The 27,116-nt window shown below is 39.3% G+C and overlaps 2 protein-coding genes across 2 annotated transcripts; one reads left to right on the top strand and one right to left on the bottom strand.

Annotated features, from left to right (window-relative positions):
* memo1 (mediator of cell motility 1) lies at window positions 1-6,309 on the bottom strand. The gene is made up of 9 exons (XM_072436384.1): window positions 5,911-6,309; window positions 4,521-4,602; window positions 4,381-4,449; window positions 4,204-4,316; window positions 3,821-3,932; window positions 2,400-2,542; window positions 2,256-2,332; window positions 2,067-2,171; window positions 1-1,955 (listed from the first exon to the last, which is right to left on the bottom strand). Exons 1-9 carry the CDS (start codon window positions 5,969-5,971, stop codon window positions 1,824-1,826), a joined length of 894 nt encoding a protein of 297 aa, XP_072292485.1. The 5' UTR covers window positions 5,972-6,309; the 3' UTR covers window positions 1-1,823.
* Window positions 6,310-7,207: 898 nt separating this feature from the next.
* On the top strand, window positions 7,208-12,406 carry spast (spastin). The gene is made up of 16 exons (XM_072436810.1): window positions 7,208-7,544; window positions 7,625-7,708; window positions 7,787-7,870; window positions 9,328-9,497; window positions 9,586-9,716; window positions 9,794-9,887; window positions 9,961-10,035; window positions 10,108-10,179; window positions 10,265-10,340; window positions 10,417-10,508; window positions 10,593-10,672; window positions 11,423-11,465; window positions 11,542-11,621; window positions 11,713-11,783; window positions 11,883-11,923; window positions 12,001-12,406. The coding sequence occupies exons 1-16, from the start codon at window positions 7,430-7,432 to the stop codon at window positions 12,124-12,126; spliced, it is 1,434 nt and encodes a 477-aa protein (XP_072292911.1). The 5' UTR covers window positions 7,208-7,429; the 3' UTR covers window positions 12,127-12,406.
* Window positions 12,407-27,116: the final 14,710 nt, after the last annotated feature.

Here is a 27,116-nt window from a genome sequence, read left to right as displayed (position 1 = left end):
TTTGTTTTTCAGTACATTTTACTTTTTTTGTGACATGAATCTTCAGCCTTTTCTTAAGAGCCTTATGGGATGCTTTGTCAGTGGAACCTGAGATAAAAAAAACTCCATTTAGGGAGCAGTAAGTTCTATTTTTCTTTTTACACTTTTAAATGTATGTGACATGTAAGTTCTCATTCTCTAAGTAAAAACTGAAAATAATAGAATACAAAAAAAACAACGTATAAATAAAAAAAAAAGATTTGTAAAACAGAAAATGAACAGTATTGAGGTTTAAGCTTTTGCCTCTACAATGAGGAATGAGGTGGACAAAACGAACACCACTCCCTGTGCTGGGGACAGGAGATAACAGTTGGTGCCATTTTAGACTGATGGGGGGAGAAAGAGGAGGGAGGAGGTCACACAGCCCGGGCGAGCTGTGTGAACTAAGCAGGGGAGAAGAGAGCCACAGATGGGAAGAGAAACACTCCAATATAAGACTTAAACGTGACAATAATATGCTGTATATGTTTATGTGCAACAGTGAGAAAAGGCACAATAGCACAGTGTGTCATGCTTAACTAGTTTCCTTTAAATCAGAGGTCAAGCCGGCCCAAAGTATTGTAGCCTGATGTAAAATGTAACAGCCTTTCCGTTCCACTCAAAGTTTTTTTTTTGCTGCAACAGAGCCACTGCAGGGGCTGCAAGATACCAAAGAGGAGCATTTAACATTGTGCGCTGCTGCCGCTTCTACCTAGTCCTCTAAACCTGAAAATACTACTGCAAATCGTAGAGAAATTGTGGAAAATTCTTATATAATTTAGTAAATGTATTTTTATTCATGATCAATTTAATCCAACTCATGCTAAGAACTACCATCGTTTTTTGGCAGTCCATCAAAGCTGTATCTGGACTAAAAAAAGAAATATTTTGTGGCCTAAAATCTCCTAAACTAACTCTACGCATTAATGTATCGTCTGTCCAAACTGAAGGTGCCATTTTGGTAAACGTTCACATAAAATGCAATCCAGCAGTGGCAAAAGATCTGTAGACTATACAATATAAATCTTGAATGTATAAGATGCTACAAGTAGGTAACTGTTGTACATGAGAAATAATACACTGTGTGATGCCACTGCCTTGTTCAAATCCAAAAACTTAAGGTTAAGGTAAATACTACATCTCATAAAATACATTAAAACAAGAGCCTAACTTAATAAATTGGGGATAATATGTCATGTTTTTGGTTTTACATAGCAGGGGGTTAGTAAGTTCTGTTGGTTGCAGCCCTTTGTTAGCAACTAATATATATAGAGAGCTATCATGGTGATTGTTACCTATAAACAAACAAACAAAGCAAAAGCCTTCACATCCTCAATCACTGTTATCTGGCACCAGTTCCATTTTTTTTTCCTTTACTGAAGCAAATTACAGAAGGTCTGCTTACTTTGAGTAAAAGTAAAACAGATTTATTTTCTTCCGTAAACCAAAGGGGATAAAACTTTGTTCCTTTGTTCTTTCCTTGTTGTTAGGTTTTCCAGAATCCTAAATTTAACCTACTCTTCACATCTCCTCTAAACTTTGCCAACATAATCTCAAAACTGCACTTCACACTAAATAAGTCAATCCAGAGCTCCAGCACACAGACTTCAAGTTGAGAGGAGCGTGTAGAGAGGTGGGCTGTTGGACAGAGGGGAGCCAGAGGTGGGATTGTATTGGCTTCGAGTGTCTAGGTCCTTTCTGCAGTAATAGGTGCAGCTGGGGCGGGGCAGGTATTTGGAGGGGATATGGCGATAGATTGTAAGGGTCGAGTGGCGACGCTGCTGAGGCCACTACGACCTTTGACCTCAATGGACGACGAGCGTTCCGGCGGCGTAACTCACAGAGCTATCATCCATGCTCCGGCACTCGCTCGACTGTGCGTAGTTCAAGAAAGTGAAGCTCATGTCTATTTCGTTCTTCCTCAGCTCAGCCACAGCCTGAAACAATCAGTTACAGTTCATAAATTCACCAGTTCAGCCCAATTCACACCAAGAAGCTGTTCGATGGCTTAAAATGAATAAGCAGTGTATGTTTTTAGGTATACATACATTTAGTAGCACCCCGATTGGATGCCGTCCACAGATGGTATTGCGGTATTTCTTCAGGTAGTTTGTAAATAGGATTGGATCCAACGACTCTATAATGCGCATCCCCTAATACAAAACAAATAAGCAAAGGATACAGCAAACTGGACATTTGGGTTATTAAAACAAAAAGTATTAATAACAGTTTCTTACCATTTTATCAAGATGCTCAATAGATCTATAGATCTCTCCTTGTGCATCATCATAGTATGTGTAGTTGAAGCGTTGACCTTGAAAGAAAACAAGCATCTGTGCAAAACTGACTTAAATATTAGTAATGTTAAGGTTTAGTCTTACCCCAATGGCAGAAGTCAGATGAGATGACAAAAAGATTGGTGGGGTCAGCCAGGTACTTGCTGAACAGGCGTCCATACTCCTGTTCTTTAGATTCACTCAGTGCACCCACAAGCACAGGAACAATGGTAAAATCATCTCTGCGACTACAAATGGAAAAACATACTATATTAAAACATGTTTACAATGGATTGGGCAATCTGTTCAACTTCCAAATGCATACAATTGAAATGTTCACACAACTAGTTGCAACCACAACAGGCGGTATCAAAGTTCCAGTTTATGCCAACTAAAATCTGGGCCTGTCTTGTTCTGTAAAGGGCTTTAGATACGTTTTTGTATTAATTGCATTCTACAAACTTGCGTTGTCTATTATGTTACATACTTGGTAAAACAGCCGTTTCAGGACAAAAAAACAAATGCCAGGATAACAGAGAGACAGAAAATGTTTTTCTGATGAGATTATTACCCATCGTGAATTGGCCACGTATAAACAATTGGACAGAGATGTTGGCCTAAACACGGAGATGGGATGTTTATTGCACTCAGTCTCAAAAACATATTTAAAGCCATGTGCAATTTTCATGTGCTCATCCTCAATTTGCACAGTGACCATGTACGATCTGTGAATGGATTTATGAAACAATCAAACCAGAAAAAAAAAAACTCTTTGATGGAGCATATGAGCGAGATTTGGTTTACTGTCTGAACTTGTCTGACTCAGAATATTCCCTTCATTATTTTCTGACAGAGTAATAAAATAATAGCCTTCTGTGCCCGAGCTAGGCCAGTGCACTCAAAGAAGTAACTGGCGTTTACGCAAGTCAAATTGACCAGTGCTCACTTTTATTTGTATTTGTAATAAACCCTTTGATGTGACTGTGGCTGCATGGAGCGTCTCCTTCTCTGTCCCCTGTGTCCGAGTCAAACCCACTGATTATCGGCTGATGTAGTTAAATCTCATTCACAAGTTGCTGTGCTTGGCCCTTTTATGGCGTTTGAGGTGTGGAGAGGGCATGACGTGTGGACAGGGCGTAGGTCACGTGTGCAGATTCCAGCTTGGTGGAGAGCACACAGAGGGTTTTATAAATCAGTACCCTTCTTGTGGCCAATAAAACTACGCATTTGCTCACCAAAATTCGTGAGCAAACCTTTATAAATGAGGCCCCTGGTTTGTGGTCCCTTTCCCCTGTTTTCCTGCTTCCTCCCAAGAAATGACTTAACTCTTGCCAACCAAACAGAAGGCTGCCATCAATTATGCACAGCAACACTTCATGTGCCACAGTATTAGTCGGACTGCTCAGGGCGTGTGCACAATGACAATTGATAACACACCCAGAAGACTTGTCACACTAAAAGCTTTTAAGTGTGAGACTGCTCGCTTTGTCTCTGTTTTGTTTGTGTAATTAATCCTAGCATGTTACCTCTCCATGGCTTTAGCGGTGTAAGGCAAGTGCATTTCAATACTGTGCTCCTCCAGATCTGTCTTCTGAGTCATCCGGTCGAACATCCCAGTTTTCCCGAGCTCAGCGTACACTGAAACACATGTGTAATTGTTATGTTAATTAACGACCTTTTAAATTAAAGCAGAACTATGCAACTCTACTCTACTAACTCAACTGGTAATAGAGCTCTCCCTGCAGCTCCCTGGTGAATTTTTTATTGCAGCATTTCTCCACACAGGGAAATGCATTCTTCTGTTATTGCCTAATTTTGTCAAACTATTGACAGTGCCGTGTGACAGCAACACGGTATTACACAGCCAAAACAACCAGAAAAACAGGTCAAGGTCAGGTAGAGTAAATACCCTTTTGGTCAATCCGTAGATCATACAGAGGAGTCTTGTAGACTTCTGCAGGAGACAGCGCACAGCGAGACAGGGCCACGTGATGAGAGGGTCCAAGGATGAACACCCTACGACTATAAAACCACACATTTAATCATTGTTATAGGAGCATATAAATAATACATCAGCCAAACTTACGTTACAGTGGGGTCGACCTGCTTGTAGGCATGTGCTGCACAGGCACCGCAGTAGGTGTACCCAGCATGCCTGTGGGAAAAGACAGGCGACATAAAACCAGACAGAGCCACACTTTTGTTCAGGAGTCCAGCTGTGCTTACGGTGCAATGATGGCTCGAGCAGGTCTGAACGAGGAGTGAGCATGGGACAGCCAACCTTCTAATTGTGCATTAAGCTGAGCACCTGAAAAGCAGAGCAGATGGATTTAGTCAAACAGAGCTATGTATATTATTGATTTATGTAAGTGTATTACCACAAAAATTACCAGTATACTTGTTGTAATATAACAAAAGAACACACATTTGATTATCTTTAGGCATAGAGCACATTTAGATCATGATTTAGCTACACATAATAGGTTTATATTGCCTTTAAAAAAAACACTATGATCTTCGGCCCATAATTCATATTTGAATGTGATTGGTAAAATGTCATTCTGTGCGATATTTTGGCAAATGATTCAAACCATACATGATTCAATATAATTGAAATACCCAGCCCATAACCAGGTAAACAACAAATAAAGACAAAGGACAAACCCCAGGAGGAGCTCAATGCAGCAGCTGGCTTAATATCAGACAAAAACAATCACGCCTTAACTTCTTAGCTTGAAGCCTTATTTTTCAGAGTTTGTAAATCCAAACACATTTGCCAACAAGATAAACCGTCCGTTTAGTTAAATGGGACAAGCGCTGTCAACAGAAAGAACAAGAGGCTCATTAGCATAAAAAAACAACCAAGGACGCAAAAGGTCTATGCGTCTAAAAGACTGAGGGACTTTTGCTTTGTTCAAAAGCGTTACACATTATCTAATCATTGTAGTGGAATGTACGCGTTACATTTTAAACAAAGGAGTTTGCTGGTAGTTTATGTGGAACTAAAGGACTACCGAGTGAAATGGGGGAAGGGGTGCAACGTGAACCTTTAGCGTTTTCTGCCCTGCCCAGTCTTTTGTTTCACAGCAGACAGCAGTAAAGAAAAAAACTTGACCAAAACTAGAATATAAAACATAGTGACAGTTTAAACAACCACGACATTAGGCATTATAGCGTCAATATCAAATAAATACACAATGCCACTAACAAAAAAAAGTGTCATTTGATCAGGTAACAAAAGTACATCTCGTCCATTTGGAGCCTGTCATGTCTGGTCAAAATCCATGTCTATGCAGGCCACTGTGTTTTGATCAGTGTTATCGATCAAACACACAGGAAACTGCTTAATACGCTCAAAACAACAGTGCAGCAAACAGGATCAGAGATGATCTAGCTCTAAACGTTAGCTTTTTGCTAAGTAGATTAAAAACTTTGTGACAATACTTTTTTTTTTTCTTTTTTCCCCCACAAGTGCAGTAAACGTCTTGGGATTAGTCAAATAGAATACGAGTTTCAATCAGCACTGCTCGTCCCTTATAAGGCGAAAAACATCACCAAGCTAACACAGGGCAAGCTAACTGAGCTAACGTCAGGCCAGTGCTCTGTTGACAATTACCCGAAGCAGAGTACCAGGCCCCGGCGTGTTTGGCGTCTCTGCAGGTCCCTCGGTTCGACATCTTGGTTACCCAGCCGCCTATCTTGCTTTACTTGGCTTTTATCGGGAGACGTAAAACAAATGAAATGACACGGTTGTCAAAAGCAAGAGGAGGAGCCAGGACGCGTTTGGAGTCTACAGACAAAGGCTAGTAGTAGCAGCACAGCCTCGACTTGCATCAACCTCCCGTCAGCTGTGCGGGATGTCACCGGGTTAGCATGTAGTTAGCCGAAGACACCAACAGAACGCCAGCGACTGGACCGTGCCTTGATATGCTAGACGCGGAACTTTGAAAGGCACAGAATACGAAGTTGTTTCAAGTGCCACTGCCACGGAAGCGAGGGATGTTTCAGTGTTATCTGTCAGAAAAGAGCCAGACGAGCAGGGCTATAAGTGAGGGGCTGTTAGTGGGCGGGGCTTAAAGCGTTCTTTGATCGAAAAGAACGCGTCGATTGGCTGGCTGAATAACCTCAATAATCTGATTGGTGGAGTTTGAATATGGGCGCGGCTGTTGCGAAGTGATGGTTTTGAAGGATTTAAGCAGATATATTTTTCTAAACCAAAAATCCGCTTGAATAAGACACGATAGTTTAATCCAGCATGTTTTCATCTTTATTTGCATTGGATGTAATGTGAAAATAAAAGGTTGTATTCTAAAAAATTCACACCACCTACAAAAAATATTTGGCCCCCGAATACCAGGAGCTCGACATTATTGTACAATCTATTGTAAATCATAAAATACATTTTAAACCAATAGTAGGAGGCTTCAGTATTTATGTATTTATATATGTATGTATTTATTTTAATCAACATCTACAACAGTTACAGTTCAAATAGTCCAGATTATAACAAATATGTTAATTTCCATTTGTTATCACAATAGGTAGGTAACCCGATAATATACTAGATAATATAATAGATCCATGTAGGTAACACAGAAGACAAATCATTATCAGTAAAAAGCCAGAGTTAAAAGACTTGGTTTTCCATTTTCCACTGGACTATCTATGCTCACATGGCATTCACTGTGTTCAAAATTATATTTTCCACAGCTCACCATATAAGTTTGAGATGTTTTAGGAGCATAACCTCATAAAAGTGATTATTTTTTGTATACGGTTGCTGAACATGGTCACCACACAGAGACAACTTTACACTGAATTGATGATACACATTGCTTGTTTTGAATATATTTTCATCGCGCGTTTGAACCGCAAGATGGCGACATTGAAACTTTTGATCCCAGCCGAAGAAGTAAATGGGCGGGCTCATGATCTGTCAGTCACGAAAGCGGAAGCAGAGGAAAATGTTGTTGTAGCGAGGAGATGGTAATTTCTGTACATATGTGACCTGACTGTCCTTTATAGATGCTTTCTTCTGTTAAATAACCAGTTATCTATGAACATTAAAAGCCAGCGTTTGAGTCGAGGTCGTAAGTTTTTCTTTAGTTTGGTGAAACGAGGTGACAGTAGTAGTAATGTCGACGATTAACCCAAGTAAAAGCAAAGATAACGCAGAAGTGATCAAAAACTACCACAAGCAGGCGTTTGAGTACATCTCCAAGGCCTTAAGGATCGACGAGGAGGACACGGGTTTGTATTTTGTGCTTAAATTGGGACTGGGCGTTGTTGGCATGCGTCATATAACATTAGCCCCATGTGTTATATTACAGGAGAGAAAGAGGAGGCAGTCCAGTGGTACAAAAGAGGGATTTCTGTGCTTGAAAAGGGCATCGCAGTGGAGATAAACACAGAAGGTAAGAATAAAATGCTGTCAAAAGCACAAAAGAGGCCCACTGTAAAGATGAATTGTTCGCATCTTTGTGTGTTTACAGGGGACCAATATGAGAGAGCCAAAAGACTACAAGATAAAATGGTGAATAATCTCACTATGGCTAAAGACAGGCTGGCCCTTTTAGGTATGTGAAAGTAATTCCTATGACATGAGTTATTACTAAGGAGTTACACCCTAGCAACATTTAAAACTAGAAACCAGAAAGGGGAACTAGACGGCTTTGAAGATTTCATTTAGAAAAAGAACACTGATGGTGGCTCTTTTGAATCTTTTACTCGTTCAGTTCGCAAATCACCAACTACCGTATAATGATTTCCTGTGAGGTCTGGTATTGTTTTACCAGGAATAAAAGAATGATATTATACATTTTATTTCGGTCTTGTAGTCTGCCAGAGCGTACCAACTTTTTACTTTAAACATATAAAGCCAAAATAACCCAGTAAACTTGGCAAACATGAGTAATAAAACTCTCTTCAAACTTCACTGACTAAGGGTGGACATGTATACAGCTTGATTTTTTTAATTATACGCTCCAAAACAACAATTGCAATATTATACATTTTTTGATACGTTTCCCAAGAGTCTGAGATTGAGCGCATCTGTTGTTATCACCAAGCCCAATTCAACCGGTCCCTGTAAAAAAAGTATGCTTGGTAACTGTGAGGAATATGGTTTGGCACTGCTGGTTTAGTTCATTAAACGTTCCATGGTGTCTAAGTTAAGAAATCATTTTAATAATTTTGCGAGCCCATGGGCTTGGATTTTGACTAACAGTAGCTCATACATTACAGTTTATTATCAAAGATCAAGAGAATAAGCAGTAACAAGATTTGCAACGATTAAAGTAAAGACTTCTGTCAACCAGGTACAAATAAACAGGTATATTAAGAAGTGGAACCAAATAAAAGTAAATTAAGTATGACATTAGGGTGAGTTGTTTTTTTCTGGAGTATGTTATGAATGTTAGGGCAGCAGCAGTCACAATTTGCCATTTGATGGGAGACAATCAACAAATTGCAAAATAGTAGTTTTCGAAGTACCGTACTATAATTTATTCCTCAAACAACAATTATATTATGTCTTACTCTGCATTAAAACGGCTGACCTGTAGCTTAGATTGTACATCATGTTCTGAAATGCCGTCAGTTAATAGTTCAGTCTTTTTGTAAATTTTTCTGTGAACATGGTCTGATTTAAAAACACACACACATTTTAAATAAAAAATCTTATCGCAATTCTTCTCGTAAAAATCGTAATGTAATGACTGTGTTCCAGTATCCTTTACACATCTTTAGTTGACTACAGACCTAGTGGTATAACAAAAGTTAACAGATGCATTTTTAAATATTCTGAATAGAATGAATGAAGTAAGTAAGTTAACAGTTACACTAGATATTATACGTAACTGACTCTTTTGTTCTCTGCATGAGATGAATTTGTTCCCTTGAGTGCCTTTGCTGGACTTGATTCCGTCTCTTTGCAGTTGTAGCTCAGTAACATTATGCACTCCCAGGTGGTTTATTTGTTCACATACAGTATATTGCATTGGATAAACCTAAACTCTTATTCTGTCTTGCATAGAGACAACATTGGCCTCCAAACAGAAGAATGATTCTGAAAGGTCTTCAGCTTCTTTCTTTTCAACTCAACCCAAACCTGTTCCCAAGACTCAGCCGACTTCTCGCTCGACACTGTCCAACATCAGACCCTCACCTACCGTGCGGCCCACGTCCAGAACCACTGATTTCAAGGTACATTTGCTTCTATCTTTAAATCCTCATTTGCGATTACATCACAATTGTTAAATAGCAGAATATAATTGGTTGATTTTATTTAAAGGTAACACCCACTACTGCTAAATCCAATGGGAGAACGACAACAGTGAAGCAGCCAGGAAAAAGGGATATGAAAAACTTCAAGAATGTCGACAGTAAACTGGCAAATGTGATTCTCAATGAAATCGTCGACAGGTACAGTTCATCACACGTGCGTGCCAAGCGTATGCTGTCGTTAATTGTAATTGATTATCTGTTTGTCCTCTCTCCAGTGGAGCTACTGTATCATTTCAAGACATTGCAGGACAAGATCTAGCAAAACAAGCACTCCAAGAGATTGTCATTCTTCCTGCCTTAAGACCAGAGGTTGAACTAAACACATTTACTTTGACTGTATTTTAATTTTCTTTTTTATTAATCAAGAATTGTGTCGTCGTAGCTCTTCACTGGGCTTCGAGCTCCAGCACGTGGGTTGCTTTTATTTGGGCCACCCGGGAATGGCAAAACAATGTTGGTAAGTAAATTGATCTGTTTTGATCATCCCGTTGTTATCGTTTTTGAAATTTACGGTACTTTTGTCTTCCAGGCCAAAGCTGTCGCTGCGGAATCAAAGGCAACTTTCTTCAACATCAGTGCTGCCAGTTTGACCTCTAAATATGTAAGATCACACTTTAAGCAGATTCATCACAGCATTTTTACTTGAACCAGTTTGAATTTGCTCACTCCCGCTGCTTAATGTGAAGGTCGGTGAAGGGGAGAAGTTAGTCCGAGCTTTGTTCTCCGTCGCCAGGGAGTTACAACCCTCAGTCATCTTCATAGGTCAGATTTAATTTACTTTACAGCACAAGCAATAATCACCCTTCTTTCAATCAACGGACAAATTGTCTCCCATCAGACGAAGTTGACAGTTTGCTGTCTGAGAGGAGAGAGGGGGAACACGATGCCATGCGCCGATTGAAGACCGAGTTCCTTGTCGAGTTTGATGGGGTAAGCGGGATTTACCTTTTAGAAGTGCTGAAGCTTTGTTTGGAGTGCATTTCGGTGAGATGGATTTGAACATGCGTGCTTCAGGTGCAGTCAGGAGGAGACGACCGAGTGCTGGTGATGGGAGCGACCAACAGGCCCCAGGAGCTCGATGAAGCTGCGCTGAGGTTTTCAACACCTTTTATTATTGCTGGGTTTTGGGCGACATCACAGCACTCTATAGACCAATGTTTTTTAAAAGTGCACTACCATGTAACCTTTCTGGTGGAGGGACTGCCACTACACTGTCTCCATGGAGATTGCTTTCTTTTGCCCAGATTATTTTACACCTGTAATTTAACATTTAAACGTCCACTATGTAACTCTTCTGGGCAGGAGGAGACACTTGCTTTTCTAGACTTGCTTGAATGTTCCACAGTTTTGATTTATTTAAAGGCACAGTAAGTACCTTTTCATGTCCATGGAATTGTGCAGATGATTTTCCATCTCTATATTATATTGTTGTTTGTGTTTTCACTCTCTTTAAAAATGCCTTTAAAAACAAACAAACTGTCCAGGACCTGTATCTTGGCATAAGCTCCTTGTTTTCCTTTTGGATATTTTTTATGCTAGTATAGTAGTACCGGTAGTAGGCAAGACGAGTTTATTTGTAGCGCACAATTCGTACACAAGGCAAGGGTTTTTAGCTTAGATTTGAACATTGCTATAGTAAAGGCCTCTCTCACATCTTCAGGAAGTTTTAGCTGCATAAAACTGAAACATAGATTCCTCATGTTTAGTCCTGACTCTGGCACCAGCAGGAGGCCGGTAAACAAGAGGTGAACGGGTTCTTGTGAGATTATGACATCATCACACTCCACAACCTGAAAACCACCAAATGCACTCACACATTATTCACTAGATTTGTCTCTTTGCAGGCGCTTTGCAAAAAGAGTATACGTGACTTTGCCAGATGAAGAGGTGAATTCAACTAATTTAATTTGATGTGCCTGATGCTATGTACGAGTTTGACATTTATTTATATTTTTGTCTACAGACGCGGGCACTGCTGCTTCAAAACCTCTTGTCGAAGCACGGGAATCCTCTGACCAAAAGTGACCTGTCCTATTTAGCCAAGTAGGTTTTTGACTTAATTCATTCAACCATATTTTGTCTGTATTTATTTCCACATTGTGAATTATCATTGCGTTTAATATGACACTCACAGGAAGGCCCAAGGGTATTCAGGGAGTGACTTGACATCATTAGCCAAAGATGCTTCACTTGGACCTATTAGGGGTATGAATAACGACTATCCAACAACTATTTTGATGCACAAATTCAGAATATTACTATTCTAGGTCTTTCCACATTTTGCTGATATTTCTTCTCCTGCAGAGTTGGGACCACAGCAGGTCAGAAATGTGGCTGCAAGTGAGGTAAGATTTTAAGTTCTCAAAATTCCACTTGTAATTATAATCTAGTCTATTGTAACTGTCATTGTGTGTGCTCACAGATGCGTAACATTAAGATGAAAGACTTTGACGATGCGCTGAAGCGCATCAAACCCAGTGTTAGCCCCACGACTCTCACCATGTACGCCAAATGGAACCAGGATTATGGTGACACAACGGCCTTTTGATCTGAAAACATTTAGATCCAAAAGAGAGACTAAACCTTCTGCTTCCTCCACACTGGTGCAAACTGTAATACTGTACATACAATATAAGTGAGGATGAAGCCTCTTTTGCACTTAAAAAGTAGAATGATTTTTGCAGTTTTCCTGTTTTATGGAAAGACTTTACTCACTGCATTTTCTTGACTGTATTAAGACTAGCTGCATATTTATTGTTTCTGAGGTTGTCTCACTAAATCAAATCATGTATGTCTTTAAACTGCCTCAAGGGGGCAGTGTGTTTCTGTGGACACTGGCTTGGTCATGGTTTACACTTACATTACACATACCTTGTACATTGATTGCTTGCCTTGTACATTGATTGCTTGCCTGATGTATTAAAAAAGATGGTATAACCAACGGTCCTCAATCAGAAGATTTTTTTCCTGGGGCCGGTTGAAGGGTGCAGGGCCAGTAACAACAGCGTAAAATGTGCACAAACCATTGTTTAAAGTATTTAGTTTTACTGATACTTGATGTATATGTGGCTCTATATTTTATGACATAGTAATAGACCATGACACAAAATTGAAGTACATTTTAATACATAGCAGTATCAGATGGATGGTTTATGCTATAACTAAATGGTTTACTATAATCTATTTAGTGCTCAAAAAGGAATTGAATCAGTGTATTAGCATTTTGCAAATAGTTAGCTTTGATGAGCATGTTTCCCATTTGCACTTGGATTGTTTGGTTACACCTCCAAGGCCTTAAGGGTCACCGAGGAGGACACTTTGTATCTTATGATTATATTTGGACTGGGCGTTGTTGAATTATGAAGGTTATTTTGTGTTTTTATTACCAAAGCTTTTTTTTTTACACTGAATTTGTGTAATTTAATTTTTCGCATTTGAATTATGTGAACTGAATGTTTTTAAACATCCAATCAAGTAAAAAAAAAAATCATTAAATACAAAATAATATAAAAAATATATCGGTGTTAAAATATACAATGTTTTAAAAATCAATTTGCAGATTGAGAATGACTCTCGGATGAATGTCGAAACGTTTAGTTTTTTCCTAAAAGAGTCCAGATAACAACTGAATATTTTTCTGGACAAATGAGGGATTACACCGACTTAATTCATTCAACCATATTTTGTGTTTATTTTATTGTTAGTATAATATATTGAGTTAAATATGACATTTACAGGAGGGCCCAAGGTTATTCAAGGAGTGACTTGATATCATTAGCCAAAGATGTTGCACTTGGCCCAATTAGGGGTATGAATAACGACTAATTTGATTCGGTATATCACATTAGGTATTTTCACAATTTGCTGATATTTCTTCTGCAAAGTTGGGGCCACAGCAGATCAGAAACATGGCTGCTAGTCAGGTAGTTCAAGTTCTCAAAATGCCAATTGTAATTATAATCCAGTCTTTTGTCCTATTTAATGTAACTGTCATTGTGTGTGCTCACAAATACATAATATTAAGATGAAAGACTTTGACGATTCGCTGAAGCGCATCAACTCCTGTGTTAGCCCCATAAATCTCACCATGTGCTCCAAATGGAACCAGGGTTATGGTGACTATTCTGTCCCTCTATTCTATTGTAATTCATTTGGTTTAGAATGCTGGTGTAATTATCCCTTTCTCCACAAGAGGTCGACGTCATCTTTATAACTTTACTTATTCTAGTTCTTTACTTTGTACGTGGCAGCGCCCTCTACCGGCCTCCACTTGTAAGCAGCAGGCAGAATAGTGCAAGAGGCATTTTGAGAAGCGGCACGGAGGTGTTCACGTGCAGCCACACCTCTGTGCACACTTCTCATCAAGACATAATCTGTAAATCACAAATACCCGATAAAACATTTTTTGCTGCTGAAGTAGTATGTTTGGTTTGTTTTGTGAGCAAAACCGTTTTTCATTGGTGGTTGTTTGAGTTAGTAAACTTAACTGAAGGCAGAAAAGTGACACAGCCTTTTGATCTATGTGTGTGCATGTAATATAAGTGAGGATGAGGCCTCTTTTGCACTTCAAAAATACATTGATTCTTGCAGTTCCTGTTTTATGGGAGGACTAACTGAATTTTCTTGACTGTATTAAAACTTTATTAAGACTCTTTAAACTGCTTTTTCATGTCCAACAATAAATTGAAAGGACTTTATGGTGTATTTTATCATCTTACATTTGTACCAACATCTGTTATTCAAGGGCATTTCAAGCTCATTTCAGTGAGAAGAAGTATGGCCTCAAACCACAGATGTGAAGAATGCAGAAAATTGCTATTAATGAAAATCTAGACTGTCAGGTAAATGACACGGTGAATTAACTCTGCGCTTCATGTCTTGTCAGAGTCGTTGTGTAAGCTCCTGGTGTGTTCGTGCTTGTACATTCAAGGCTTTAGGGAGAAAGATGAAGTTGATAACTTATAAATGGTCAAGAATTCCATTGATGCGGATGGAGAGGTCTAAAGTGCATTAGGGTCACCAGCTGTGGGTAAGCGAAGCCCTCACTCAACTTTACTGAAGGCCTGTGGTCACTCGATGTGCACTTAACTCCTCTGGCCTAAAACACCAGCCTGTCTCCTAGAGGTGCTCCCTATGGTCAGCCGCAGCAGACGGGTCACTATACAGCTGCATGCATCTTTCTGCAGAGCGTCTTTATGGACCATAACCAGCTTTAAAGGTGGAGAGGTTACAGCTCTGGCTAGAATGTCCCACAGTGTGGCATTAACCTGGCCTATCTCCATGAAGATGCAGGTGAGGTGAAGTTACAGGTCAGAGCTGTTGTAATTCACATTTTGAAGAGTTTTTTTTTCTTTCGCAACAAAACACATTTCAGGAAAAGCAATAACATCTCCATGGAAACAAGGAGGTGCACCTTTATATGAATAGGTCTAAGAATATATGAATGATTAATAAAGCAGTAACACATTTTACCATAATAAATGCCTAATCCAAAGAAGAATAACCAAAGAATAAACCCTGAATAACCATTAGTTTAAATGATTAGAAAAGGGTGTGAGAGTGTATTTAGTTTTGCACAGAAAAAAATCATGTAGTAGCAAGCTTAATCCCTGAACTGCTCAAAATAAGAATGCCCAGTCGGTATCACTGCTTGAGATCATGTATAAAATGTGAATTATTATGTTTTTCTACTTTTCCAAGTGACAGCTACAAATTGCCCTTCAGGGATGACTAAAGTAATCGGATTCAAACTAAATTACATACACAACCCCTATGGCCCACCAACAGATCTATAAGTGTTTGTGTTTTTTAAGTGGTATAAACTACTCTTGTCATTGCATAGCCTTCATTTTCAACATTGCCTATTTATGGTAGATGTATATTTCTTCGTATATGGCGTAGAGAGTTGCATAGTTGTCCAAATACTCTTCTTGCAGGGGCCACACCCAGCACTGCACTCTCCTTCGGGGCAGAGATGTTGAGTTTGAGTGTGTTCTTTTTAACGCGTCCTGACTGAAGAGGCTCTTTCATGACACCCGCTGGAACGCAGAGGGCTCGAGTTACGGTTTAGTCATCACCTTTTTATGTTTTCACTTCACTAAGAAAGCAAACGACCCCCTGTGACAGTCCATAACCGCTTGTAGTTCAGGTTTCTTATCTTGCATCAAAGTTAATTCTACCAATTACATGTTAAGTAGGTTGTAATTGCATGTGTTTGTGGTTTGAATTTTCATGTATTATTGATTGTGTTGTTATAAATATGATTGGCAGCTTCCCTTTGTGTTGCGTGTTGGAGATTCTTGTTCCACAGTGACTCATTGATGCAGTTGGGACTCCAAGGAGATCAGAATGGGTGATCCTTTGATACCAGCCCACACCTGTAGAGGGCAAAATAACAGTCGAACACCTGAGAACCTTTAGTGACAGTGTGGAGTGTGTGGAAGTCTTTAAGTCATTCAAACAGATCTGGATGGGTGGGTTTTGGTTGTTCCTATTGCGGTGAAAGACAAAGCTGCATCCAGTGGTTTTTGAAGACATACTTTTATTTCAAAGGACATAGTATAAAGTTTGTTGATAAAAGTTGTTCCTAAATGTTGCAATGATAACCAACATTTTGATATAGGATGTTTCATTATGATTTAATTTACCTTACTGTATGCCTTTGTGTCCATGTTCAAGACACTTCACTGTCACCCCATTGATACTAGTTTATAGTCTTTGTAGGGTCATTGTACAATCTTCCTATAACTGAAATGATGGCAGTTTCAGTCCCATTCTCCAACGTTTTTCTGCTGTTTTTGAGTCGCAGCACACTTTGGTTGTTGGAAAAACTGCTGCGGCACACCCTCAACTAAAATATTATAAAATGATACCCATTATAGAAAAAATAAGTGCAAATAATGTCTGTGTTTGTGTCTTTTGTGGTGCAGAAGTTTGCTCATTTTAATCCAAAGTAGAAAACTATTACATTAATTAGCAGTGTAAATTAACTAGCACCAATGTTACTATTTTCCGAGACGTACCTGTCTGTCCCTCTCGCACACTGGCTGAAAATCAATGCTCTAAAGTTCATAGTATGCTGCTGCTGCTGCTGCTGCTGCTACTGTTGGGTCCTTGGGCAAGACTCTTCACATACTTTGCTTCTGTGATTCACTTTGGGTCAAATCGAACTCCAGAAGTGGCTGTTTGTTTTGTAAAGCACTTTTGTTACCACAGTAGGCACCAAATTACTTTTTCTTTACAAATGAATGGTCCAAGTAAGACTTATATTGAGCTAATTCATTTTCCCTCTGTGCCCCAAGCCAGACCTGACCTGCCATAATCACAGCCTCCACACACATATCATATCTCATGTGTACATATCCACAGACCAACAGTCATTTTTCACTTACACATAGCGGCAGATACTCTCACACCATAAATAAACGGGACGCAGGGAAAATAAATGTACTCATAAAAGACAGATGTTGCTATTGGAAACCAGATTACCGTAGTTTTGGCCCGGAGGATCCCGAGAGAGGGAACCATAACACTCTCATCGTAAATGCAGTTACATGTCGGGCGCTGCCGTGGACCTCTGGAACAGTAGCAGTCAGTGCCCAAAGTGGACCCAAGTCTGGCCTGAAGGTGTCTACTGTGCGAGCACTCAAAAGCATTTGTCAACTTCAGTCATTCAAAATACTACATTTGAGGAAATCCTTCTCAATCACTCACTTCACCATTCATAATCAGGTTGGCAATGTTGAAGCTGCAGTGCGCCGTAACTACTAAATTTGTCATAAATAATAAAATGTAGTCACAAATACAACTGCTGAACTATTGAAAACGTTCTAATGTCTTGGTGAAGTTCTGCTGTTTCATGATAAAATATAGAGACCAATTTTATGTGTCTTTAGTGTAATACCTTCCACTGTGGCAAAATGTATCTAATTTCATTGCGCTCATAGGTTGCCCTTTAAGCACTGTTTGAAACTTTTTCTTGGAACTACATGTTCAAAGTATGTGGTATGTAATATCTGATAAGCATTTTGGGTGCGTAGACCTTCAGGAATTTTGTCTTAAGTGAAAACATATTTTTATCCACTTCACTGGGCTCTGGAGCCGCAGTAAAACGCAGAGTGGACGTCCTTGTCATGCCCACACAGGACCCAGTGCCATTAATCTGAGCGTAAAGGTCAGACGATCAGGGGCCAAACCTGAAAAACAAGCTACATTTGGAGTTTTTGAAAGTTTACTGTTACTTCAAAGGTCATACAGCAAAACTTAATATTTAAACATGATAAAAGGTCTGTAATTATCTGTGGCTTTGGATGTAATTTTGTTTCTTTTGCCCGAAGGCTTTATAAGACAGATGAGAGAGAAGGGAGGACATGCAGTACATTGTCAGAGTTGGGATTCGGCTGCACTTGGAGCCTGGCATACGTGTGTTGATGCCTAAACCACTCCACCACCGACCACCCAGCGCTGTATATCATTTTGACTTGTTAATGGTTTCAGTTTCCTGATTACAGGCGTCATTTTGAGTACTTTTCACCTTTCACCAGATTTTTAGTTGCTTTGGCCACAGTGCTAATTTGTTATAACTCTGGAATCCATGGATATCCCTTGGATTATTGGAAGGTGCGATGTATAACGTTTCTTTCTGATGTCGATGCTATGTACATGATACATAACCTGCTTGTCTCCATGGAGATAGACGTTGAATGTCTTACGGTGGAAAGTCGCATGCCCTGCCAGGACAAATAAAATGGAGGAAATATTATAATAATGTAACATTCCAAACAAACTAAAATTCAGAATAATAGTCCAATTATTTTAACCTATATAGATATTTATGCTTTGTACAAAGTACATTGGTAGAAATTGTTACAAAATTGTGCGAGGGGAACCAAAATCATGACTAGAACATACACAATTTTACGCTTTACTGTTGTACGTACAATCAGGGGCCTCTTACTTTAGACAAACTGTGCAGATGGATCGGCCTTGACGTCAGGCAGAGCGGCTTGTCATCGCCACAAGAGGCTGTTTCCAGTCTCACATCTGCAGATGAAACATCAGTGAGAGGAGCTCAATACATCTGAATAGAATGTTGTGACTGGTCTTTAAAGTAAGTGCATTGAACTATGTAGGCCTATGTTGAGCAAACGCTAACTACAATGTACTTTCCAAATATACAATGTATTCCTTATGTTATGCTTCTTCCCACATTATAAAAACATCCTAATTTATATATAACTTATCAAAGGAGAGTCAGCAACCCAAAACTAATGAAAGAAATGTATCCTTTAGATTTTTACTTGAGATAGTAATACATTCATTTCATGTCTCATTTTATAAAGCTTGCATATGTCAAAAAAGGAAATGTGACACTTTTAGTCAGTTTTAGTGAAATTTTGCAAATGATGCCACCAAACAGTTTAAGCTCCACCAGTGTGCTGTCTCAAACATTAAAAAAATACATTCATTTTCTACTACAGCCAACAATATTTTGTTTTTCATGAAATGTGCTATGTGCATTGTTGTTGTTGTTGTCTTGAGTTTTCTTCATGATTTTGTGTATTAATATTAGAGTTGGACCGTGTGGACTTGTTGGGGCCTGGACAGGGGAGGCTGAGGTGCGATGCTGTGTTTGGGAGCCGTTCATTGCCCCGCGGTGCATTCCTTCAGCTCATTTGCAGCCAAAACACTTGATGAAAAGTGAAAGTGCAGCAGGACTGAGTATTTTCAGAGAGATAACGCTCCTGTCTGTCAGATTGCAGCTACTGACACTGGTCCAGCTCCCCTGTCACTCACTGAGGTGCAAATAATATACTAGAGTTGTTATTTATTAGCCAATTTTTGTATGTATGTATTTATTTATTTATCGACCTTTGTTTCAACAGGAAAGTCCCATTGAGATGTAGCATCTCTTTTTCAGGGGAGTCCTGGCCCCAGAGCGAGGAGCCATCTCTTTGTTTGTTTGTTTGTTTTAGTTTTTTGTTTTTTTTAGGAAAATTTGTTTTGGTCACATACATTATCCATGCAATATATCTATATAAGCAGGTTAACTTATAATGGCAAATGGATATTGAAGATGGATCATTAGAGAAATTTGTTTTGATTGGCGGATTGAGATGGCTTGTATTTGTAATTGTGGTTTGGGGTTTGTAAAGGTAAAAGTATATATATTACTGCAGTAGACTTGTACTTTACCTACGGTAATAAGATATTTTGCTCAACAATCCACGTTCCAAATAGTTATTCACTCTGTTGAACTGGATATCAGTCTTTGTCCAAATTTCATTATCCTTAAAAAGTATGGTACACCCCAAAGTACTCACAGCTGCTCCTGTCCAAACAAGCTTTTATTGGTACTTTAATGACAAAAGATTGTTTTAATAATAAAAAAAAAACCTAGGTGTGTCAATTCAATATCATTTACTTTGGCAAGTATCTAGATTGTACAAACACACAGACACAAAGGACTGACAAAATGTGCAGATGTCACTAACATTATAAGAAAAATGTGTTGAGCTGTTCTTGTGGGATTGCCACATGTCAGAATGAAGCCCTAAAACTACATGTTTTATGTAATAAGAGCTTTTGTGAATACCGTTGCATCTGTGCGTGATTGAAGCTCATTTTATTGCAGATCTAGATTCCAGCATAACATGGCATGATTAAATTACATGTTATTATATTGTTTTATCTTTGCCGGACATCAACCTCTATCTGGGACGTCCCGTCAGGAGAGGGTGAGGGTTCAAAGAGGACTGTCCTGGCCACACGCCCGGAACAACCATGAGTGCTTTCATCTCACTGTCTCCTACAGGGAACCAACAGCTCATCAAGATACAACAACAGGAGTCTGAAGGTTTGTGCAGAAGTGATGTATTTGTACCATTAAAGGTTACGTTAAGTCTATATTGTAACAGGTGCATTGTCTTATGAACCTAAGATTCTTGTTTCATCTTGCTTTATAGGGTTTTAATGTATTGCTCAGTTTGTAGTGGAATTGAGATCTAGGAATTTGTACAGATCTGGGTTGTTAAAATAATTACTCCTACATGGAGGTCAGAAATATCTTCACTGTTTTGGAGATGTAAAAATGTATAATATTGGGGAAAAAAAGCTGATTAAGAGAATGTTGCAGTCTTATCTTCCAATACGGAGTAAAAGATATTAAGTAAGTGACCTTTACCAAGACATTAACAGGCATATATCAAGATTTTTGACACATGTTTTACTTGACACATTTTCTTTTGAAGGAGAGGGTTAGAAGGACTGCTTTTATAGATGACTAGAGTGCAAGTTGTTTTGTTTGTTTTACTGCAGTTGCCTCCTGCAGTACCTTTGCTTTCCACCAGGTTGCCCCACACTACACAGGAACCCCCCTTTAGTTTCAAGAATCCCAAAATGACTTAAAGTGAATGTCAGCGATGGCTCATGTCAGCTTAGTTCTGGCTCTAACCCTGTAAACAATGGCCCCCGGCTCTGTGTCCTACTGCGGGACGGGGCTGCTCTGAGACGGGACCTCGTGTTTAGGTGCACTTGGTCATGGGGCAGACCTTGACCTCTGTCACATGACCTGTCAAACAGAGCCCCCATTATTCGCTGCATTGGACCATAAGGTGCGGCTGGCAGACGTGATATACGCTGCTGCGTTTTGATCTATCATAACGTTTTTACACCAAGGATTTGAACTTGAGGTTGGAAGCGAAAGGAAATAACATATTTAGCCTAAAGAAATGCAGGCAGTCACAGGATTAGGTGTAATGATCTTTTATTGAATGTCTAAATGAAACATAATGAGATGCCAGGTTGTTTCTTGAGTGCAGTTATTATGACTCTAGTGCACAGTGTAATTATGCTCTTCAGCCTTGAGGGTTGTAAGTAAGAGCTGGTTAGGGAGTGAATTATGAGTTTAAAGTGAGTTTTACATATGAAATACACTATTTTATTTACATTTTTGTTTTTTACATGCACTCCCACACAGTTGTAATTGTGTGCAGTTTGGGTCAGATACAGATATACTTCTTAGAGCTTTGGCCACACGCCCTTTTTATTCGACTAATTGTTCGGCAAGGCATGTTTTAGTCGACCAAAAACCTTTTCTACAGACCAATGATAATGGTGATAATAAAAGTGGTTTCCAGCGTGTCATAACTCAAAGAAAAGACAGGACAGGGGCCATAATGTGGGACATCTTCTACTGTAATTGTGATGGATCGGTCCTTTTTAGATGCTGTCTACTTCCGTCTTCTATATTTTCTGCAGACAGTAATGAGACTAGCAGTGATGAACCTTCTTGCACTTGCACCTTTTGTCCTGAGCACTGTTAAGGTGTAATATGTGGTATTTTAAGTGGAAGAGCAGATCTAGCCAGGTGTTACTGCTGTGTCTAAGGTCTATCGTATAGTGAGTGTCAGGTATGCTGTCCAGGTGGCAGTCCAGAGCTTCCTTTTAATTGTGTCAGACTGCTGAGGTTAAGCTTTTACATATGTGTCTCTGAAAGTAGCTAAAATAACCTTCTCCTGATCTGTCATGGGGTCATCACATCAATCATTCAGCTTAGTCGAGTTTATTGGCATCCCTCGAGCTCCCAGCCTGTTCATATCTCAGAATGTTCCAATAAAACATGATTTATTGAAGCAAAGACTGCAAATACGTTTTTCCATTTGCGGTTTTTCACATTTTTTTCTTGTGCCTTAGTGTTCATGTTTACTTTAAAATTACCCACAAAAGTGCAGATATCGCTTTATATCTTTATTTAGCAGTTTGCCACACCATTTCTTTTCCATTTTTTTTTTATCAGCTCTTTATGCAGTGTTTCTTATTATAAACAATATACTTGATATGCAAATTTCAGAAAAATCTTCAAAACGACGAGGTGGGTACTCTCGCCTCACAGTAAGAAGGTCCTGGGTTTGACTCCCGGGTAGCTCTTGGCCTTTCTGTGTGGAGTTTGCATGTTCTCCTCGTGTCTCTGTAGGTTTTCCCCGGGTGCTCCGGTTTCCCCTTCCACTAAAAACATGGACAGTAAGCTCCTCCCTTCTGGGGCCAGGACTCCCCTGAATCTCAGAGGGACTTTCCTGGTTAAATGAAGGTCATTAAGAAAATTACAATATCACTGTTCACAAGCGCTGATGTTTATAATCGACTGCTCAGCGATTATTTTTTCATTCGTCGACTAGTCAAACGATTATTTTGATAATACACTGAGACTTTTTAAATACACTATCCCCTAAATAAAGGTTGAATAATGGTAACTGAAGGCTTCTAGATAGAGATTATTTAAGTATAATGTCTAATGTCTCAAATTTGAAATAGTTGATTATTTTGTGCTGATTGAATAATGCCCTGTATATACATTTATATATCGTGAAAGACATATTAAATACAAAACAAATGTTATTTTACAGTGTTAAACAACAACATGGTCAATCAAATGCAGCCCTTCTTATCTAAATGGAATAAGAAATGCAGATTCAGGGATTCTGAAATTTCAGGTAACCCCACAGCATGAAGTTACCTGTAATTTCAGAATCCCTGAATCTGCATTTCTTATTCCATTTAGATAAGAAGGGCTGCATTTGATTGACCATGTTGTTGTTTAACACTGTAAAATAACATTTGTTTTGTATTTAATATTTTCTTGTCTTTCACGATGCAAACCCCCAACCATAAACTGACAGGAGGATTTTGGCATCTTGCTGTTGATTGAAACATCTCTAGAAGAGACAATTGCACAAAGTATTTCCTAAATTAGTTGAAATACAATATATATAACACTGTGTTTTTGAACTAATTTCCACCAATTCCAATGTTTAGACCAGTCTGCACTTACATTTCATTAGGCTCAAACAGGCCTGTGTCATGGGTCATTGGGTTAACCAGGCCTGTCTACTTTAGCTGAAACAGAGATAATTGTAGAGGTCTGAAACCTCCTGCCACGTGTGGGTCACCTCTTTAACCCATAACCCGGGCGGGCGTCGGGACAGCTGACAACATGTCCACTTCTTTAGGGAGATTTGAAATGCTTGTCTGATTGCACTTTGATCCTGACAGTTTTAAGCTTGTGTTTACGGGTTGTTTCTCTTGTCTTTGGTGCTCATGTGTCACGGCGGATCATGGTGAGTCGACAGGTGGGCCTTCCTCTAAGGATATGAGTTTTGTATGGACCTGTCAGGTTGTCTTACTACTGTGGCAGAAGTGTAAGCCGCTGCATCTTCTCATACCAACAAGAAAGAAAAACTAACTGAGCTTTACTTTTAGACCATGTTGGATGTTGAAACCATTTATAGGCAAAATATATCAGCCAACTAAAACCAAAATTCAAATTAATGTTCTCGCAAATAAAAAAAAAAAAAAGACTGATGGTGATGGTTGGTCTCATCAAATGTCTTCAAACTGATCCTTTTGTTATAATTGGTGTGAATGATGTAAAATTATGTTTTTAGGACATTACATTAATGCCTCAGTACATAACTTTTTGGCTCAAAAAAGTGTTGTAATATAAAAGCATGTTCTTTTATTTAGTTTTTTATTGCACCAAGAAAAACATGTGTCCTTACTGTGACACAAACCGTCCTGGCTAAAATATTCCACAGTATGGCATAACAGTATCATGTCCATGGAGTGACATGTTACCTCCAGAAAGTTATTTTTTTCTTTTAAATTCGTTCAAACATCTTTTAAATGTCTTTTTTCCAACTGTATTGCTGCAGTTCTGCTTTCTTGCCATGAAAACACTTTCTGGAACCAACTGAAAACACTGAACAGATTGACACCTGCCTATAAGTAGACTAGAGGGACACAGGAGATTTTGTAGAGTTTTTTGCGCCGTGACTTGACAAAATACTTCTTGGTGTCAGAAATGATGCAGAGCCTTCCGGGATAGGCCCGTACTCAGAGCTGCTTACATAAGTGCCCAGCTTAAACAAATACAGTTCAGTGGAGAAATGCAAACTGCACTCGCTGCCCAGATAAATGTTAGTCTGTGGTCCAAGGGCTCATGGTCCGGAGCCACAAAACCCAATCCTCGTCGCCTCTCGGGCCCAACTAGGAACCCAACATAGACTAACATAGAGCTATAGAGAGTTTGTTCTGGCCAATGTGGTTTATTGCAAAACTGCTTTTCTTTGCTAAATATAACACTTGCAATTCACTGGCCATTTCCTGCATTGTTGTTTAATGAAGCTTAGCATAATACATTGAGTCAAATGTGTTTTATTCATTGTTTATGGTCACACTTTGTGCTTGAATCTTGGCAAGCAAAAGTGATGTAGGTTCAAAACATCTATTTTAATCTGCATTAAATTGTCCAGATGTTTTCTTACCCTTGTTTCAAATGGCCAAAAGGTACATTAAAGACTCATAGGTCTTCTTTCACAGTATTCTGGGCTTTTTGACATGTTTGGAGCTAGTCTTGGTTTAGACCTGGTTTTAATCTTGCATTAGACCTGAGTTCGACTTGGTTCAGTGCTGTATTTCTTCTACTAGTCATTGTTTATGCTTGGTGAAATCCATTGTAGCTGGTAAATAATAAGAATTACATTTTATGAGGTCACGCTAATATTTTTTTTTTTTAGTTTTGTATGGTTGGTACTCATATTTCAACAACAAATACTGTGAGACCAACCATCTTTTTCCTGTGTTCCTTGGTCGTTGCAAATGTTTATAGTATTAGGTCAATAAAGGCAGTGATTTAATGTGGTACCTGCACATAATGGCCCATAAAACACTTTAAAGTTGACAATGAGGGCTGTGTCAGTCGGGCCTGAGGCTGAGGAGTCCACAGAGGGAGGTGTGAACATGTAGTGGGGCCGGCGGGAGAGTTTAAAGGGATTTATTACTGGATCTGAGCCATGTTCACCTGCGAGCCAGCTGGAGACCGTCCACATGTCTCGTTTTGGCTTTGGTAACATGGACGAACCGAAGGTCAACCAGTGAAATTTGTCCTAAAATAGGATCAACCCTGCTGTTCTGGAATTTGTTCTGGTTAAAAAAATAGCTATATCTGTAGCTATTGTCAATAATGTTCAGATTTTAATACATTTTTTTCAGAATTTAATTTTATGGTGTGCTATTTGTAGATTTGTGTTATTTCCATAAAACATCAACTTTATTTGGAATCCAATCTATCACGTAAGTACTGATTATGAGAAACATACATTTCCATATTTAAAGTATGAAGTGATACATTTCCACTAAGATATTTTGCGGTTTGACCCCAAAAGTGACAGAGACCCATTTAGTGGCCCTGCCCCGCGCCCTCACACAGCCGTCAGTGTGGCGGCAACGACACAGGGCTTAGGGGATCCTGTATGGGCCATTGCGCTGCTCTGTGTCTGTGTGAAGAGAGACTTTGTTGCCTCAGACAGCTCCAAACTCCAACACACACCTCTATAATAGCATCTGTGTCTGGGACTTTCCATTTGGAAAATTGTGAGCGTTTAACCTCGTAGGCTCTCTTCGGCAGAGAGTGTGTGAGTGTAATCATCGTAAGCCTAATGATACAGTGGCCTAGTGTTGCCCTCGCCGTGTGCCAAGCTTTACAAACACGTGCCAAAGCAAACCGGAGCTAATCTAATCTTAATATGCCTCTGACATGCTAACACCTGAGCACGGTGCCCGGGCCACTCCACACCACTGCCCTGTACACCACATACTACTGTGTTTTTACAGTAAATCACAGTAAATCACAGTAAATCACACAGTCAAATCCATGATTGAAATACAAATGATACAACAATGAGTCCATTGTCTGGTATGAATGGTTTGTTAACAGAATCATCTTGGCCATGGTACTCATCTCATTTCCACAGAGACAGAAAACCTGCATTGTTTTTTGATTGCAGCAGAAACAATGCATTGCAGTCAGCTGATAAACCAGATAATCACTTATTTGTCTTTGTAACACAAAGTTAAAGCAAACAAATCCAGAATAGTTGACTGCGGCTGTGAAAACTATTGTTCTTGTTTATAATTTTAGACAAAAATGCAGTGAGAATTGCCCATTATTGTATTGTATATTGTTGTCTCATTCAGTCTGTACCAGGTGCATTGGATACTGAGTGTCTTCAGCTCTGAATTCTTTGACCTTTCCCCTTTGAGCCCATCTAAGCTGTTCAGCAGCTGCCCTTGACTTTGCCAGGAATGAGTTACCAGACTTTTAAAGCTCCTCACTTTCACTGTAAGCGGATGACAGTGTTAACAAGACACGGAAAATCATTTATATATTTACTGTGCATCTGGGAAGTATTCACAGCGCTTCATTTTCTGTCACAACCCTATTCCAGAATGGTTTAACAGTAAAATACAACATAGTGACCACTTGAAAGAAGGTTTTCAGATTTTTTGGTAAATATATATATATATATTCCTATGAGCGTAGTGACTTCCATTATCCATAAATGGATCAGTACCTGGTCAGTACCATCCCTACAATGAAGAAGCATGGTGGTGGCAGCATCATGCTGTGGGGATGTTTTCCACCACAAGAACTGGGAGACCAGTCAGGATCAACAGAAAGATGAATGCAGCACTGTACAGAGA

Source organism: Eucyclogobius newberryi, unplaced genomic scaffold, assembly GCF_026437365.1.
Source record: "Eucyclogobius newberryi isolate DKJ021-1_F unplaced genomic scaffold, fEucNew1.0.hap1 SCAF_8, whole genome shotgun sequence".
Classification (NCBI taxonomy): domain Eukaryota; kingdom Metazoa; phylum Chordata; class Actinopteri; order Gobiiformes; family Gobiidae; genus Eucyclogobius; species Eucyclogobius newberryi.
The sequence above is the reverse complement of the archived record's forward strand: the minus strand, read 5'-3'. Positions and strand labels throughout refer to the sequence as shown.

Coding starts and splice junctions, on each gene's coding strand:
- memo1 (XM_072436384.1), bottom strand. CDS start 5,971: ATGTCGAACCGAGGGACCTGCAGAGACGCCAAACACGCCGGGGCCTGG. Junction 4,603..5,910: donor GGCCTGGTACTCTGCTTCGG/GTAATTGTCAAC, acceptor TCTGCTTTTCAG/GTGCTCAGCTTAATGCACAA. Junction 4,317..4,380: donor CAGGTCGACCCCACTGTAAC/GTAAGTTTGGCT, acceptor GTGGTTTTATAG/TCGTAGGGTGTTCATCCTTG.
- spast (XM_072436810.1), top strand. CDS start 7,430: ATGTCGACGATTAACCCAAGTAAAAGCAAAGATAACGCAGAAGTGATC. Junction 10,673..11,422: donor CTCGATGAAGCTGCGCTGAG/GTTTTCAACACC, acceptor GTCTCTTTGCAG/GCGCTTTGCAAAAAGAGTAT. Junction 11,622..11,712: donor GACCTGTCCTATTTAGCCAA/GTAGGTTTTTGA, acceptor TGACACTCACAG/GAAGGCCCAAGGGTATTCAG.